The sequence below is a fragment of the Symsagittifera roscoffensis genome, chromosome 6 (genome assembly GCF_963678635.1).
Source record: "Symsagittifera roscoffensis chromosome 6, txSymRosc1.1, whole genome shotgun sequence".
Taxonomy (NCBI): domain Eukaryota; kingdom Metazoa; phylum Xenacoelomorpha; order Acoela; family Convolutidae; genus Symsagittifera; species Symsagittifera roscoffensis.
In genome coordinates this window covers 18,005,320-18,024,464 of record NC_087067.1, presented here as the reverse complement: position 1 = coordinate 18,024,464, position 19,145 = coordinate 18,005,320, and the positions used below count along the sequence as shown (strand labels likewise).

The following is a 19,145-nucleotide window of genomic DNA, read 5'->3' as shown; positions in this document are numbered from 1 at the left end:
CGTCAAAATTCCTGACAAAATCTCTGCCCAAGATGAATTGGTCGGCGTCGTCCAAATTCACTACCACCAGGAAGCTCATCCAAGGATCACGTCCTCCCATGTGGAGGACCGTTATTGGTGTTTTTCCGGCTACGTAAATAGCTCCTCGATTGGCGGCGGCCAGTCGGAGATTCGTTGGAATTAGATCTTCCCTCGTGAAGCCCATTCTTTCCCAAGTTTTTATCGGCATCACACTCACTACCGCTCCTGTGTCCAGAAGCCCTGTGACTCCCATTTTCGTTCCGTTGGTGTCGAGCAGATGTGCGTTCACATCTGCTTCATTCCCAATGTGTACTGCATCTTGTTCCATCATGGCGTCATGGCCTATCCTGCGGGCTTTGAGTTCCTCCTCACCCAAATAGATCTGCCCCATTTGGTCATCATCTGTTGTTACATAAGTCCTAGTGTAGATACTGATTCCATCCACGTTCAGCATTGTTCAGACGTGGCTAACTTCAATGTATGCTAAAGAGTTTTATTATAAATTGCTTTTATGTACATGTAATATGTTTCACGTTTTCTTGCATCTTAATTCCCGCCACTTTCACGTGATTCTTTCCTGCTAAAATCAATCATAATTCTTTCTACATTATCCAATTCAAGACGTATTCTAAACTCTCGGTTTTGAATATAAATCATAAGTTCAACACAGAACATTTGGTGACCCCGACGTGATATCATTCACATAATCCTTCAAGATGTCAACTCCCAGCACGGAAGACAATCAAGCTACCCTAGCAAGGGAAAGAAGTACTCGTGGAGCACATCGTGGTGTTGTCACTAAGTACATCAACGACGCCAATGCAATCATGGCAAATCCTACTGACCAAGTATCGAAGCAAGATTTTGAGGCACTCAAAGTTGTTCTGATGCACTTGGACAGGAAGCTCATCACACTCAATTCCATCAACAAGACGATTGAAGCTATCACTCCAGATTCTTCACAAGTAAATGAAATAGAAGAAACTGAAGAGAAAACAGCAAACTGGCAAACAGCAATCTATCAAATATCAAGTTTCATCGGTGAAGTCGAAAGGCATATAGCACCAGCTCCACTTTCGCAACCTCAGCCATCGCAGAGCGTTCAATCTAAGCAGGTACAACTACCTAAACTCGAATTGCCTACATTTTCTGGTAAATATGTGGAATGCTCTTCGTTCTACGATCTCTTCACAGCGTCTATTGACAAGAATAATTCTCGGTGATGCGCAGAAACTAAACTACCTCAAAGCAGCCCTCAAAGATGAACCTGCCAGAATCATAGCTTCTTTGTCAATCACCGACGCAAACTACGCCATTGCTAAACAACAGCTCATAAAACGATACGACAACAGACGCTCAGTAATCAATGCTCATATTCAGGAGTTTCTTGCATTTTCGGCATTGAAAAGCGAAAATGTCAGTGCCCTGAGGAAACTACAGTCGAAGATTGTGGAGCACCTGTCAGCCCTTCAATCTCATAAAGTGGATACTAGTGCGTACATCTACGTATCTCATTCTAGAGAAATTGGACCCGGAAACAAGAAGACAATGGGAGCTTCAGAATCCTGGTCCACAACTACATGATTTGGATGATGTACTCCAGTTCATTGATCAACGAGCACGATCCTTAGAAGCTTCACCTCATGCTTCTATACAGCCTAGCAGCCAAGCAAAGCAATCACAGTCCAATCGGAACAAAAACAACCATTCCAATGTCTACCATTTAACTAAAGACAATTGTCTTTGCTGTAAATCCAAGAATCATAAACTATTCTCCTGTAATTCATTCCGAGAAAAGACGATAGATGAGCGTTTTCAAGTTGTCAAGACGAACAAACTATGTGATAACTGTCTACGTTCTAGTCATTTTGCGAATCAATGCAACTCAACAAGCACATGCAAGACATGTCAAGGCAAGCACAACACGCTGCTACACAGGTCCGCCCAAGCGATCAATCATATTGGCACCAGGAGACCCGAGGAGACGGATACCATCCTACCCACTGCGCAGGTTGCATTCAAGGATCGTCATGGTAATGTACAATATTTTCGCGCATTACTAGATCAAGGTTCAACTGCTTCGGTCATGACACGCCATTGTGCCCAGCAGCTAGGATTGCGTTGTCAGAAAGTAACTACTAATCTTCAATCCGTGGGGGAGACAGTCTCCGCACAATCAAATTCAGTTGTTACTGCTGAAATGCTTCCCAGATTCTCCAAATCTTTGACAGGAGTATTCATTGTCCTGCCTCGTGTGACCTGCAACCTCCCACTGGCTAACGTGAACTTCGGCGGGTGGAAGCATATCAACAATCTTGATATGGCTGACAGCAGTTTTCACAAGCCTGGCAGAATTGATGTTCTTCTTGGAGTGGACGTCTACTCAGCACTTCTCAAACCTGGATTGATCAAGTTGAGCGATACAATTTGTCTTCAAGAAACAGACTTGGGCTGGATTGTATCTGGTGCAACCTCTTCAAATTCATCGCAATCGAAGCATGTCTCTATGACGACCCACAATACGGAAGAAATCGTGAATCACTTACTTATGCAAGAAGATACGGATCAAGTTCTCAAGAAGTTTTGGGAATTGGAAGAAGTCCCTAAGAGTTCTCGTCTAACTCAAGAAGAAAGGGAATGTGAAGATTACTTCACTAAAACAACAATGCGGGATGATGAAGGGAGGTACGTTGTCAAACTTCCAGTAAAGGACGGCGCCCCTTCTCTCGCTGAAAGCTACCAACAAGCTGAACGACGCTTTTTATTACTTGAACAACGTCTCTTAAAAGACAAGCAACTGAAGGATAAGTACGAAGCATTTGTAAACGAATTCATTGATCTAGGACATCTAGAACTCGTTCCCGCAGCAGAAATCAATAAACATTGCGCAGACGTGTTTTACCTTCCGCATCACTGTGTGACTAAGGACTCTAGTACGACAACTAAGCTTCGTGTTGTCTTTGATGCTTCAGCCAAAACGAGTGGTGGAGGTCCATCTCTTAATGACACACTCATGACTGGTCCCGTGATCCAAGATAGTTTGTTCAATATACTCAGTCGCTTCCGAGTTCATCAAATTGCCTTATCTGCTGATGTGGCCAAAATGTATAGAAAAATCTGTTTAGCACGACCAGACAAGGACTTTCATCGGATACTCTGGCGAAACGATCCAAAGAAACCCATTAAGACCTACAGGATGACTCGCGTGACCTATGGGATACGTTCATCTGCATACCATTCAACTAGATCCCTCACGGAAACAGCTTTAGATGTTGACGACGAAATCACCGCTCAAGTCATAAGAAACGATTTTTATGTCGACGATGCTCTTACAGGTGCAGACACTGTGGAAGAGGCAGTCGTATTACAAGATAATCTTATATCAACACTCAAGAAAGGTGGTTTCGATCTTCGAAAGTGGTCAAGCAATTGCCCACAAGTAATCACAAGATTACCGACTTCGTTGCAAGAGGCACCCGAAGCCTACACAATCTGTGACAAACAGTACTCAATCAAGACCCTTGGTGTGAATTGGCACCCAATCACTGATCAATTTTCGTTCACTATAACAAGAATGCCTGAAATATCAAAGTTGACAAAGAGGAAACTGCTGTCTGATGTTTCCACATTCTACGATCCCATGGGGTGGCTTTCTCCTACAATCTTACAGTTCAAGATTCTCTTGAAAGAATGCTGGCTGGCTGGATCTGATTGGGATGAACGACTTCCGGAATCTATTGAGATGTCATGGAGAAATTCTAGAGGAGAACTTTCTTTGCTTCAAAATTTAACAATCAACCGACCTTTAACACATCAATCGCCTATTGTTGAAATGCAACTTCATGTTTTTTGTGATGCCTCAGAGCGCGCATTTGCTGCAGCAGTTTACTCCCGTTGTACGGATGCCACTGGAAATGTTGTTGTAAACCTCCTCTCCGCTAAGACAAAGCTCTCTCCCATTAAGCAAATAAGTATACCAAGATTGGAACTTAGCGCTGCTGCCTTAGGCTGCAAATTATTGAAAGCATGCCTGGATGCATTCTCTTCTCAGAAGAAGCCAATGCTCAAACCCATCGGATGGACTGATTCGACTGTAGTTCTGTCGTGGATCAACGACCACCCAGCAAAATGGTCATGTTTTGTTGGCAATCGATACACAGCAATACAAGAAATTATTCCACCTGCCTCTTGGAAGCATGTTCCCTCAGCCGAAAATCCAGCGGATTGCGCCTCCAGAGGATTGGCCCCTAGTCTTCTCCTTTCTCATAAACTTTGGTGGAATGGCCCTTCCTGGCTCGCCGAAAATCCTATCACATGGCCCCAACAACCGTCAATCATCAGTAACGAGGATTCAGAGAGACGCAAGCGAACGATTCTTCATGCGTATAAGGTACCTCTATGTCAACCATTCGAGACCAGGTTCTCTGTTATGTCTAGACTTGTACGAGTGACTGCATGGCTACTCCGAGCTTCAAAGTTGTTAAGGAAAATTACAACTCCTAAAGGCAATCTTATGGCAGATGAACTCGTCACGGCACTACACGCACTTCTAGCAAGCCATCAAAAGGACTTTTTCAATGATGAGATCTCGCAACTATCTGAGGAGACATCGTACAGAGGAGCACTCCTGTCGCTGACGCCCTTTGTTGAAAAAGATAGCGGTCTTTTACGAGTGGGGGGAAGGTTAGCGCAAAGTGATCACAGCAACGATTTGAAGTTTCCAATACTAATAGACGGCAAATCACATCTAGCAACTCTGTTAATCCGTCAAGCACATACCGAAACCATGCATGGAGGCCCACAAGCAACGCTGTCACATTTACGTCAAAGATACTGGATAACCGGTGGCAAAAAGGTAATAACTAAAGTGACACAATCATGTATTACTTGCCGACGCTTCGCAAGACGGCTAGCAAGTGCAAACCCAATTATGGGAGACCTTCCCCAGGAACGTATAACCCAATCACGACCTTTCACGCATGTTGGCATTGATTTTGGTGGACCGATTTTTCTCAAAACCTCTTCCAAGTCCGTGGGAAAAGCGTACATTGCGTTACTTGTGTGTTTCACCACCAAAGCGGTCCACATTGAACTTGTCTCTTCCCTATCAACACCATCTTGTGTATCAGCCTTGAAACGGTTCATTGCTCGACGGGGAAAGCCTGCATGTATATATAGTGACAATGCTACCAACTTCATTGGTGCACGAAATGAGATGATAGCATTACGTGAAATTCTGGGCAACGACAAGAAGAACTCTGCCGCAAGCTTCATCATACAACAGGGCGTTGACTGGGTAACAATACCACCACGCGCGCCACACTTTGGCGGACTTTGGGAGGCCGGAATCACGAGCTGCATCTTCTGACTTCGGCTTCTTGGATTCAATACCGGATGAGCTACACCTGTTGGAGCTGTGTACTGCACTTGTCTTTTCTGCATTACCTCAGTAGAATCACTGGTTTTTATGGACCATGTTAGCAGCACACTACTCATACGTCAAAACCATGTGGCCAGTACAATACGGTAGATATATAGCTTCCCCTGCAAATGAAAATATTTCAAGTAGTGTCTTAACATTTATTCAGTAATATCATTACCTGGTTTTTGCACATGAACCCACAGGTCTTTACGATCCATTCTCAAGGACTCGGTTAGCCAACTGGACGGCGACCATCGACTTTCTGGTTTTCGTAGCAGAAAATTGGTTACTCTTCTATTCGTTGTGAAAAACCAAAGTTTCTCCCCACGCTGAAGTTGCGACCATGCAGTCAAGGGCGGATCTCCATCGATATGCCAGGGTGTAAATGATATGCCTCTAGAAATCAATAAAAACGGATCGTACACTTCTTCATCTTCCCTACAATGATTTTCCCATACTGATATTTTTGACTGCTCTTTGGCACAACGGGCTGATAAACATCATTTCCAAATCCACAATCCAAGCCTGGTTCGCCTACGTTAAACTCTCTTTGCAAGTCGTCAAATCTTTCACTCTTGGAAGCTGTGTTAACAGCATCATTTTGGAATCTGATTACTTCATTCTTTATAACCCCGGGCTGTTTGGGATTCTTTAAAAACCCAAAGACAGATTTGACAGGCAGAAATTCGTATCTTCCTTTCACGGCCATCTCCATTAACTCATCAGCTGCTTTACACTCTTTCACAAAATCGGCAATTCTCATCGTCTCATCAGTGGGTACATCATATGTCGCAAACATATCTGAAAGAAAAACCATTTGTCAAAAAACGGTCTCCTTAGAGCTCTCATTATTAGTTATGTGACTATTATCTTTTGAGAGGATCTCTCAAGGTGGGCTGGATGTTCAGACGTGGCTAACTTCAATGTATGCCAAAGAGTTTTATTATAAATTGCTTTTATGTACATGTAATATGTTTCTTGTTTTCTTGCATCTTAATTCCCGCCACTTTTCACGTGATTCTTTCCTGCTAAAATCAATCATAATTCTTTCTACATTATCCAATTCAAGACGTATTCTAAACTCTCGGTTTTGAATATAAATCATAAGTTCAACACAGAACAAGCATCACTTGATACGGCCCATAGACCTCTAGGTAGCGTCCATGAAGTTTCTTCATGCGAGGGCCACCCGTTGTTAGTAGTCCTCGCACAGCTCTCGACTCGGTGCGTGGCTCCACCTGCCTCAGATAATCTGCATATGTGTCCATATGCATCAAAGTGAACTCGGATGGTTCACTTAAATTTCTGATTACCTGATGTCCAGCCACTAAGATTATCGACTGTATCTTGCTTCCTTGCGGCACCATACCGAACCTCTGACCGGAGATCACATTAAGTTTCATGCTCAAACTGCTTGGTGCTTTAGTTTCCTCGAACTCCGTTGCTTCGAAGGTATTCAGTTGCTCCTGAAGTTTCTCATTCTCCAGTTCAAGTTTCACTTTTTGTTCGATCTCTTTCGTCACCAGTTCCTGCTGTACTCTATTTAGAGCATCCCTAGCGGCTGCCCTATAATCAATCTTGAAGTCATCGGCCGCAGTTGCTGGTTCCGGTTCACGTGTCTCTTCTGTTACCGCTTGCATTTTCTTTGCCGCCAGCTCTTGAGGTTTATCTTTTCTGCGTGCCTCCGCTTCACTCAACAGGCGAGCCTTGCTGGCTTTCACTCCTGACAAAGCTTCTTCATGCCTTGGATGCTTGATGTCTGCCACTGCATCCCAGAATTGCGGACAATCTGATTTAAAATGACCTTCCAAGTTGCAAAAGAAACACTTCGGGCCGAATTTTGCAATTACCCCTCTCATGAAATCCTCATGGTCCAATTCTGACGCATCTTCGTCCTCCAGGCTAAAGCTTATTGCTTTCATGCCTTGTTTGTAAGTTAGGCATGCTGACACATGATGGTCCGTTGAACTGCATTTGGCACAAGAGCGTCTCTTGTCCATATCATCCCTTGGTTTGTACCAATTGTTCCCTTGGTTTGCTGGCCCATTGTTAAAATTGCCATAATTGTTCTTGTAGTATCCAGATCTCGAAGGAGGTTTCAACAAAAGATACTCTTTTGACTTGAGCCTCAACTCCTCTGGTGTTGGCGCATTGGTTGATAGTGGTGTGTAATGCGTTGCTAGCATTGTTCGAAGTTCATCATTCTTCACACCATCGATGAATTTTGAGGCTACGGCCAGGTTCATCCTTCGATTTGACTCATCCGGTTGGCTGCGTCTTCTCAGCATTTCCAAGTCATCGAGAAACTTGTCTATCGTTTCATCTTCTCGTTGCCTCCGTTTCTCGAAGCGCATCATCGGTTGGTGCCCCTGCACCCCTGATCCGAAACGGTTTAACAAGATTTCGAAGATTTTCAGCTGTGTCACGCTGACATTGCTTCTTGCCATGACACAGTTCAGGGCTGTCCCTTCCAAATTGCTGGTGAGCGCACTGCATTCCTGTCTCTCCGACAAGTCCTCTTCCTCGAAATGCAGCTTCGTTACCTCTATCCAGGTATCAATACAGCCATCAGATTCATCTTTATAGCATCTTGGTTTCTTAAAGACTCTTCTGAACTTCTCACTGCGTTCATTGGTTCTGGATAACCTTGTAAGGAATGTCTCCAAAGACCTGTTTAGGGGTTCAAAGGCTGTGGACATTGCCGTAGCATCCCTTGAGTGTCCCGCCTGAGTGTCCTCACACCTTGTCAAAGGCTCTGTATGCGGTGCATCCCTGCAATCCGTATCGCCGTGAGTGTTTCCCGCTTGGCCCACATGACTCCTCCCCGGGCTTGCATGCCCTCTGTTACCGGAATCACTTCTCCCAGTCGCATGTGTGCCTTGCGTTGGTCGTTCATTAGAGGTATGTCTGTTCCCCGTTGAACTTGCCCTACTGTTCGGGCCCCATGTTCTATTATCCCTTGTGGCATTGCCTGTTGAACTGCCCCTGCCTCTAGTGGATCCATATGTCTTCCTCTTTTGATGTTCATTGAAGTTCACCTTCGGCTCCCTGCTGGGACCTCCCGAGTTCGGTTCCCCTTCTTTTGGTCCACTGTTGCTGCTTAGTAGCCCGTCCAACCTGTCCATGATAGCCTGAGTTCGCCTCTCCATCATCGCGTCTATCTTTGTGTCAAGAGTCCCAAGAGACTGCTCTTGCTGAATTCTCAACTTAGCGTCTCTTAAGCGTAACTCTCTCTGTTCCGCTTCTCTTGTCATTCGCGACAAGTTCTTCGCCATATGCTCGTACGTTCTTTATTTCAAGCGTTTTTCGCTCCTTCCAACTTCTTGTCTATTGCGGTTTATTTCTTCCCGCAGACTTTCTCTTTCAATGTGAACTGCCCTTTCTAGTTCACTCATTCTTATGGAAATCTATTCATTTTGTTCTCCTAAACTGTCCACTATGTTGTTTAAGGCTTCTTCTAGTGCTGCCCCGTTATCCACGAGTGGCGTCACTAGTGGCGGTGTAACCCTGTCGGTCCCAGGTAGCTTCGTGCTGGTCGAGATCCGGGCCTTGACTCTCTGCCTCGACGTCTTTTCATTATCCACCTCAGGATTCGCCAATGCGTTGCCTAGCCCTCTGTTTCTACTCTCCCCAGTTTGCAGCTCTGAATTTGTCATAATCGCGAAGTCTCTTGACTGGCCCGGTGTGTTTACCTCTTTGCTTATCGTTCTCACTACACCAAATTTATCCATGGTTCCAGTCTCTCTTCCGACGTATGCCTCATTCTCCTGGGTCGAACTATTGAGGCTGACTTGAGACCCAAAGTCCACTTGCTCTTCTTCGTCCACCTCCTCCTGGGATTCACCTTCATTTCCTGCGCCTCCTCCCATGGTGAATGGAAAGATGTTTCCTAAGGTGTTCCTCATTCTTTCTGAGAACGATGATGACGTTGTTTGTTTCTCAGTTCCGCCTGCCATCATAGTGTTGTCTGTTGGAGATCTTCTAGTTGCCGCTATTTCAGTTGAGATGTCGGACAGTTCCGACATCTCCTCTCGATCCAATGTCCCGGTGGAAGTGGCAAATTCATGGCCTTGTTCCACCGGAGTAGATTCACTCGCCAGCCTTCTGCCTCTCCCTTCCAGTCCATGTACTTCCTGGCTGTCGTTCATGGCATGGTCCGTATTGACCTCCACTTCTAACAGTTCTTTTCGCTCTTCTGAGGTCTTCTGACTCCTTGTTTCAACCATTCTGCCTGAAACCGTCTCCCCTTTGTCGGTCCGGGCTCGTTTGATCCAATCCACAAAAGGATCGGTCATTGTTCTTCTTTGCTTTAGGTATGAATTTCCTAGAGCTATTACCCCGTTTAGGTATCCTTGACTTGTCTAGACTCATTCTCAATTTGTCACTTGTTAATGCCTATACACTCAATTCGATTGCTAGTGACCTTATAGTTTGACTACCAATAATAATGACACAATACAATAAATTTCACAAGATTCTATTAAATAGTGACCACGAATCCCTGTATAACCACGAAGATAAAACTTTGAAGGCAGTTATTTTCTCAAGTGAACGTCTCTTGCACCCACCGAGTACTGTGTTACCTATCTGCCTTCGGACTGCCCGAGCTAGACCTACTACAATCCTCAGGGCAGTCACTTTTCACAAAAACGTTTTGGGTTTCAATCCACGCCAATGAATTACGCTCTTTTTAGTTTAGACTTAGTGTCGCGAATATCCGAGTTCGGACCTGTTTTGTTTTGGTCTGGTCTTTATTGAAAGGCAAGTTACCAGTGCAGTCACTGATTCCTAGCCTGTCTGCTAATAACCTTATACCTCTCACTTTAGTCTTTCTTCCGTTTACCTAAGTCCTTTAATAAAATAATACCCCTCCGGATTGGCAAAATAAGACCCTTCCGGACTAGCAAAATTTAGACCCCTCCGGATTGGGACCCCTCTGAGTTTGTAAATATAAGACCCCTCCGGATTTGGACCCCTCCGAATTAGCAAATATTAGACCCCTCCGGATTCGGACCCCTCCTAATTTGAAGAGAAAAAGAATTTTTTTGATTTTTTTGACCCCTCCGGATTGGGAGCCCTCTGGTCTGTAATAGTAGCTTTTCGGAGATTTCCTTCTTTCAACCTATACCCTTTCGGATACGTTCTCCGATGCGATTTTGCTTTTTCAATTAACTAGGAAGGGTATGTACTGCTTTCCTAGACCCTTCCGGTTTGAAGTTAAGCCTCTTATTTGACAATTCACGCTAACGGTGAAGGGTCTTATCGCTCGCCTAACTTCGGCTCGATTAAGGTATTAGCCTTCCCTTTTCGTCTAGAACGGCCTAAAGTTACTTTATTCAACCGCTTTTACCTTTTGGTAGGGGTGCAAGGGCTTTTCTAAAAAAATTTGTAAAACGTGAAGGGTCTACCCTCCCAAATTGGTGAATTTGCTAAAAACAATCTCAAAAAATTTTCACGCTTACTTTTTCGAAAATTTTTTAACCCTATCAGTAAGCTCAGCTAATTTCTGATCTATTGATACCAAGATCAACTCGATATGCCCAGTAGTTCCAAAGTTATTAACCAAAACGTCTTTTGTTTTGAAGTCAAAAAGTTTGTCTCTTATAGGTTCCGCCTAACTTTTTCCGCAATTCTGTTCCTTTCGACCTAAAAATTATTGATCCGAGCTCAGAAGGTCTATACTCTTCTAGTTCAATGCAAAAGACCCGATCTAAAACGCTTTAGTTGAAAAAATTTGCGAAAAACTATGCTACCTGTACCCCTCCGGATTGATGAATCCACCAAATCAAACACGTTCGATTTCTCTGCAACCCGGAAGGCTTTCGGGAAGCGGGTTTTGAAACTTGTAGATTCACTAGTGGACGTTGTCCAAACAACTATTTTTACTGTTCTAACTCAAAAATTTCAAAAAATTTTCTGATTTTATAGTGTTACGTAGTATCAAAAATCGCGAAAATTCGGTTTTTGGTACCAAAATAGTTCCAACCACTTTCGAACTAAACTTAACCGGTTCTATCTATTATGGTAGTGCAGCTACGATGTAACAAACTACTTTAGCGCTTTTTTTCTCAAAAATCGCGACTTGTGGGGGATCAAAATATCGCTATTTTGACACTAACAACCGGTCTGCTTTCTGTGTTTTTCACTGAAAAACGATATAGGAGTATTAATATAGGCTATATAAGTAATAATATTAGTAATACTATACCCCTCCGGGTTTGTTTAATATCCGAATTAAGGTGCTTAACTCGGATATTCGCAGTTCGGTGAAGGGTCACTACAGTGCAGCACTGTCGAGCCCCCCCCCCCCCCCCCCAGATTACTATCTTACTTTTTGTACCAAAAGGGATACAAAACTTGTTAACGATACCCAACAGTCGATTGTTGTTGTCCATGAGCCCCTTCTTGTTGCTCCTTGTACTGCTTGCCGGATCAGTCTTCTCCCAAGACGCTTCCGAATTGAGCGCAAATCAGCTGACCCTTCGGGATTGAGCGCAATTTATCATTAACGTGCTTAAATGCTCAAATAACCCTACAGTACAAGCCTCACAAACGGGCAACAAAATTGATCGTAACGATCCTGACTGATATAAATGCCTGTAACAATAATATATCTATCAACAACAAACGGGAGGGTCGGATCACATCTTGTCTGGGGGGATGATTTCTACTGATTTCTTACTTTTTACTGTTTTTGGTTTTTTCGGTTATTTTCTATGTTTTTTGTTTTTCTTGGGTACTATGCTACTTTTTGTTTGGTTTTATATATATATCTTTAAGTGTTTTTGGTCACAAACCTCTCAGGGAACGACGGGACCGCGAATCCCGCCACCCTTCCTGGTTCGTGAATTTTCGATCTTAAGTAGGTTAAAAAGCTATTCACGATAATCCGGAAGGCTTCCGCGTTCCGAACTACCCTTCCGCCCCGGCGGCTTAGGCCTATTAAGGGCGTTATTGTGAGCATCCGCTCGGCGCGGAGTGCTCGTTAACGGTTCTGCCGGTCATGATGTTAAAAAAAAGAATAACACCCAGGAGCGCCATAAAAACATGTATGTAACATTCGCCCGGAAGATACATATCGACGGAGAACAAAACTAAGTCCTAAGACGACTGGCTAACGTCTAAACAGAGCTTTGCATGCTTTTCACCGTCTCTACCAAGCCAGTACTTTCGGTGGTCTTTCTGACATCGGGTCGACAAAAACGTTACTGCTTTCGGCTTCGGTCAAAACACTCAAATTAACTTAATTACATGCAGAAATAGTGAGCTCATGGCTGGGTCTCAGTATCCCCAGACCACGAGGTCACTCCTAAAAAGAGGGCTACTACTACGTATTGAATTATTATTGTTTTTGTTCAGTAGATAAGAATCATCATCTCCATCGAAGATGGATCAACCCTTTCCCCAACTCCTAGCTTCTCATTCTAGCAAAATGAATTCAGATGTTAGTTAAATTCAAATCAGGACATGACAGGGAAGCTAAAAGTTCATATAAGATGATAAAAGTTTCAGTCCCGAAACCCCTCCTGATTCTCGAATCCACTGAATCAAGCACGTTAAGCTTGATTTCTCTGTAACCCGGCAGGCTGGTTTCCACCCCTCACTATTGTTAGCAACTGCCTTGCAACTATTGTAGCGACACAATAGTTGCAACTTGGAGCGGTCTCTGCTACTTCTGCTTTTCTCTGATTCTGATTCTCAATTTTCTCGTTGTTGTCGTCGTCGCAACTATCGTTGTTGTGTCCTTCTTCGACTTTTCTGCCAAAATGGCCGTTTCTGACGTTTCTCAGAAATATGACGTCATACTTCGATTTTTTAAAATTTTAAAATACCAGAATATTCTAGCCCTCACCGTTTGGCCAATCGTTCCAATAACCCTCTTATTCCCTCAAAATCGCCAATTCGGAAGGTTCACTGCTAAAATTTCGAATATGCTGAATCTGCATTTTGATCCATTCTGGTCGAATGTCACACCGGCTACTAGGATTTATCTTTGATTGAAACTAAGGCTACTACAAAGCCCACACTCGTTGGCGGCTCACTAAAGTTGGATCGCATATAAGGACTTCAAGCTATTTCCTCAGGGGACTGAGTCAAATGAGCGTCGCACACTCTCTTTGGTAGACTTGCTGCTCGTGAAGATTTGTTGATTTCAGCACAGTCGTTTTTGCTTGAAGAGTTAGGTCTTTGTTGCCGGAATGATGCTCTGAATAAAAAAGATTTGCGAAGGAAGCCACTACGTATACTTGGACTCGGTGACGGAAACTGCTGTTGCTACTCCGGTAAACTTCTCGCCGAGTAATCGTTGACAATTAGCAGCTACATAATTTGATAGTGGAAGTTGAACATGTCTAACAGTGTTGCCTTTACAAGAGTGGTTACAACCGGTTTCTTTTATAGTTGGCAGCTGATGACATGTGCGGAACTCTGCATTGTCTATAGCTGAAGTTGTTACATCAGATGGCGAAGGAGCTAAGGAAACAACTATACTTAATTCTGTCGACGCTTCATAATCCACTACAGCTAAAGATCGCTGATGTGCTTCTTTCATATTGCAGCAGAATTGCACAACCGCTGGCGGGTACAGTAACAGCCGAGCGGGCAGGGGAACATTTCTATTTAGAAACTTAGAGACATCCGAGAGAGCTTCTCTCTACTGATGAGACTACAGCCTATAAAATGAAAGAACTTTCCAGAAGCTGCTATCGAAGTGAAGTGCATTGACACTGCCTCTTGTTTGGCGGACTTTTTACCGAAGATTCGCATTATGTGGTGATCAGCTTCCTCCATTGAATCCACAAATACACTGTGGGAAGCAAACAAATATATAATCTCAGCAATATCTTCATCGGGTATTGGTCGTTGTTCCATCAGGTTCAGTATTTGCTGGCCGTTGGGAGCGATCAATATCACTAAGTGCGTCAAAATTTGAACAGAAACCGTGCAACATACAATTTGACATGAAAACGTCTCGTCCTGATTTATTGGGTAACTGCATGCAGTCTCCATTAGCCAGTACGAAAACATTGAGCACACTTATCTCCTCTAACACAAGAAACTGTAACTATCTTCGAAGATGCTGCCTTTTCGGATCATTGGTATGTTTGATCACCGCTTCATCTGCTGTTTCGGAAGCGGAATTCCGAATAACCGATGGATGTGTTCACCGCCTAAATGGTTTGCGCTTCTTGCAGCTGAACTCGTGACCATTGACGTTAATTTATGAAAGCATAAGAAAGGAAAATTTTGCAGACATTAGTTTTACCAGATACACCAGAATTGTTTCATTTCTGGAAAGCAAGTTCAGGCTATAGTTGCAAACGCGGCGTTGAAGATTTGTTAACACTGTCCTTATAATCGTCTGTTCTTGCTTGGAATCTTCACTTTGAGTATATGGATATACAATGAGGAGCAGCCATTCATCAGTAGTTGCAAGTTGTCGTGAAAGCGGTTCAGTGATACTAGTATTTAGTTTTTTGATTTGCTCAACCAATGCACATTATGGCCCGAACGAACAAGAGGGCTTTCGAGACAGCTATCGTTTTCGGCAACATTCAGCAACTGTAAGAATGCAGCATCGGCGCTACCGAATTTAGCTGAGAATGTTAACGAACCACCGGCAAGAAACATGAGCTCCTGCTTTGTATGAATCGATAGCAGGCGTAGTATGTCAGCTCTTCAGAATTGAGTTTTATCTTCTTATAACTTGGCGTAAATAAAACAGTCTTTCAACCCACAGCTTGAGAAAAGATTTAATCTGTTTCATACTTGCCAAAACGCAGAATGAATGAAACAAGAAAGCTTAGTAGTTTTATTGGCGGAACTCTTTTGACGACAATTCCGGGCAACAGTTTCTCATGGGATAGGCGACAACCACCAGTCGGAAAAAACTGTCCCCTGAATTATCATTCGAGGCGAGACATTTATCTGCAAAAGCAGTGTGTAATCCACAGAGTATGATTGTGGCTGTATCAACCAGACCTGAAGAAAAGGAATGGCGAGCATTAGACAGTCAGTCCATGGTCCTTTTATATCAGTCTTAAACGCTGCCTGAACCTGAATTAGCGGGAATGATTTTTTTCATGCATAAAACAAGGAAAATATATCTCAATAGAAGAGACACAGCAGGTCTGGAGGTTGCAAACTGAATAATGCGATTTTGTCTAGTTTTTCGAGGCCACCACAACTATCTGAGAGAATGACACTTTGGGAATCAGACATTTTTTTCCATGGCTCAATCACTGGTTAGGCACACTCGAACAAATTGACTTGTGGTAATCTTAAAATGAATGTATCCAAACAGACATATCTCTAACATTCAGGCACATTAGATATGTGAATGAAGTGTATGTTAGTTTTAATAAGTGGTCGTCGAAGAAGCCAATGACCACCACCGGTTACGGACAACATACAACAGTCAATCTTCTCTACTTTCAGTTCGCGCTTCTTATCAACTTCTAAGTAGTGTCGCACCGTGCTGAGGTGTCGATTTGCGATTACATCTTAACAAAATTGGAAGCTCTTTCCATGCCGTCCTGCCGATATTTAAGCTTCCGCGTGCTCTTCTACGTCGCTAGAATAGTATGTTAAATCTATGCAGCTCATATGAGGATCTGTGGCTAAGCGATTCGTGCTGGCTGTGATCGAAAGAAAATATGAGCTGAAGTAGCCACCAGTTTTTCGCCTTTTGTTGCAGCGTACGTATGTATTTCGCTAGTCAATTCAGCACAAGGTTCCAACTGGTCTGGATCACCAACCACGTAAGCAGCTAGACCTATTTCATGCAGTATAAGAAGAGCACTTTCCGGATAATATCGAGTCAGTTGCATTTTCCAATTGCTTTGGCTTTGGGGAAACGGCAGTGTCTTGCAAATTGTCCTGCTCTCTGCATCTTTTCATGAATGGATAATTGCTCTTCGCGCACTCAGATCTTCGCGCACTCATGCGTGTGCAGCAAAACGCAGATCTCATAAGCTAAGGACAGATCTTCGTAATTTGAAATCAACTTTAGACTGCTTGAAAAGATCTGGTCGAGCTTATTGTGAAACGTTTTTTGGCGCATTGAATTGAGTGGTCAACACTGAATGATCCTTTTTTATTAAAATGTGATAATGTGACAAATTTCCTTCAGTTGTCTTGAAATTCAGCCTAGCCCAAATTTTTTTCACTACTCCAGCGATGTTTTCTTATGCGTTTTTTCATAGTTCTATCAGTAACATGACACGGTTGCTCCATACTCGTTCGTACAATTGTAGTCATTATGGTGTTTGTTGCTGCAATTTTAATTTCATCACTGTATTTGATACAACTGACTGCATAATGACACGTGTTCCCTGTTGTCAAGTTGGTTACAAGCTACTGTAAAAAAAAACACTTTCTCCAACTCAGGTACTCTCGGCTCTGCATTGTTTCGTTGTTGATTAAATCCATATCTGGTGCAACGAAAACCTCCACTAATTGATCTGTAAGAGTTGTATAACCCACGACACAAGTTTGACCCTGATGCATTCCACAAATATTTCGCGTACATCTCATAATGCACTCAGGGTAAAATAAAATCCATTCATAGTCCGTCACAATTTTGTTTAAATGAGATGTACCCTGTTAATAGAAAAGAATTTTTTTAATTTCGAAAAACACGCTCAGCGTTTCAAAAATAAACATGCTAGTATCTATAGGTTTCCCACAGCAATGGTTTTTAACGGGCTCTTCCAACAAGAAGCTTCAACAAGATCATAAGTTAATTTATCGTTTCAAATTTTTCTTCTTTGATTAGCTAAATACTCGGTGGTTCTTACTTGATGCCATGCCCGTTTTCATAGATGAGAATTTTTTGGGGAAATTTCGTCAACACAAACAATCTTTTTGTATGGCACCCCTGAATTGTAAATGTTCTGACAATGACTTTCAAATGACTCTTTTTCCGCAATACGTTTTCCGAAAACGTTCATTATCTTTGGCTCCTCAATGTCGTTCCAAGTTGATACGAAGCAACAGTTTTCTTCAATTATTTCTACACATCGTTCTATTTCCGATTCTTGCAATGGTCGTCGCAATTAAACGCAAAAGCTCCTGGCCAGCGGGATCTACCATTCTAACAAAGTTGTGGAAATTTGATGTGAACAAAAACGAACAAGCCTCGAATATGTTGTACCCAGTTATGTTGGGTAATTGACAGCAATCACTATTGGCATTTACAGCAACAGCACCGAACATCTCATCGCGGCCTTTCAATCTTCGAAGAATAATGTCCATTGTGTTCCACGTTTCTGCGCTTATCAGACTTATTTCTTCGATAAACAAAACCTGCAGGCGCTCTAACAAAGTCTTTCTCTCATTGTCTCTGTTCAGTTTCAGTAATGCTTGATTTGCTGATGACGTGAATCAAGACTGTTTAAGCCTAATTTGAACAACTTATGCAAATGTTCTCCATTCAGTTTGTCTGCACGTCGTGACGGGAGAGATGTTAAAAAAGAAACGAATCCGTTGCAAAGGGTGTACGCTAGGATCAAACCACTCACGAAAATTTTACCTGTTCCAGGTCGTCCTAAAGAAAAAAAAATGGATGCTAAAATCTAAGCTTTTATAACTTTGTATCTTTAAAAACTATTTACAAATTGCTTGTGTTCTTTCCCAACTTCGAGATATAGTATCAATATTAACACGCTTGTGTTCTTTCGCAACTTTGAGATATAGTATCAATATTAACCATTTTCAACAGAAGTATGAACAGAAAGCACAAACAAATAACAGAGTTAACATAAAGTTGTACCCAAAATAATTTGATGTTTGTTGTATGTAGCTGTCTGTTGACTGAACTTCTGTCGCAAGAACTTGATGACACGTCGCAGAACAATGTGTTGCCCACGGAAAGAACACATCATTTGGCCAGGACCAGATTGGAAATCAGGGAACGAGTAGTTAGAAACTGAATTTAAACCTAGAGTCAAATTTGGGATATTCAATTGACGGACTCTTTCGAACAATCTCAGTTGGCTTTGCGCACAAAAATCCTCAACAGATAGCATAATTCTACTATGCATGGACTGAATAAGAACTAGAGGTGGTTCAACAGAATCATTAGACTCTATGTTTAGCAGCGGACAGCAGGCTTCTTTTGCCGAAAGTATTTTACTCGAAAAAGTCAAAACGCCTTCTGGTTGGAAACGGAGGTCTTTCATTATAGAAATTTTCAAAAGTTTAAGCTTGCCATCTTCATGGTAAGTATCTTTTTCGTCGAGCAAATCAGAATAAACAAAGCTATCGATGAGACGAGAGGAAGAAACAAGATCTAGCTCAGTATGAAAACATCCAAATCGAAGTAGGAATGAAACAAGAAAATTAATTATGTCCTTTGAAGAAACGGTTCGAAAAACGATTTCTGGTAACAAACTGTTAAAATCACTTTTAGCTTTGTAAAAATTAATTTCTGCCGACGACAAGGAACTTAACAATTCCATTTTTCGAACCTATTAAGATGAAAATGTTACTTCGAGGTACGTGTAAAAATACTCGAACGATGTTGACTCCTAGAGGCCGAATATAAACAAAATGACCCGAGCAATCTACCCACGGGTATAGTTCTTTGTTCTCCGCCATTGTAAACAATATTTTTCCTGATTTTGATTTTTTGTCCCGTTGAAAACATTTAAAATAAATTACAACATTACTTATTACAAGTAATTCAGGCGGACGCAAACAG

The 19,145-nt window shown here is 42.6% G+C and overlaps 1 protein-coding gene across 1 annotated transcript; it reads left to right on the top strand.

Moving 5' to 3' along the window:
* Positions 1-737: 737 nt before the first annotated feature.
* On the top strand, positions 738-18,375 carry LOC134848625 (uncharacterized). Its single transcript, XM_063866144.1, has 4 exons — positions 738-986; positions 1,252-1,589; positions 1,885-4,704; positions 18,246-18,375. The coding sequence occupies exons 1-4, from the start codon at positions 738-740 to the stop codon at positions 18,373-18,375; spliced, it is 3,537 nt and encodes a 1,178-aa protein (XP_063722214.1).
* Positions 18,376-19,145: the final 770 nt, after the last annotated feature.

Coding starts and splice junctions, on each gene's coding strand:
- LOC134848625 (XM_063866144.1), top strand. CDS start 738: ATGTCAACTCCCAGCACGGAAGACAATCAAGCTACCCTAGCAAGGGAA. Junction 1,590..1,884: donor ATGGGAGCTTCAGAATCCTG/GTCCACAACTAC, acceptor TCTACGTTCTAG/TCATTTTGCGAATCAATGCA. Junction 4,705..18,245: donor CTTTTACGAGTGGGGGGAAG/GTTAGCGCAAAG, acceptor TGTTGTATGTAG/CTGTCTGTTGACTGAACTTC.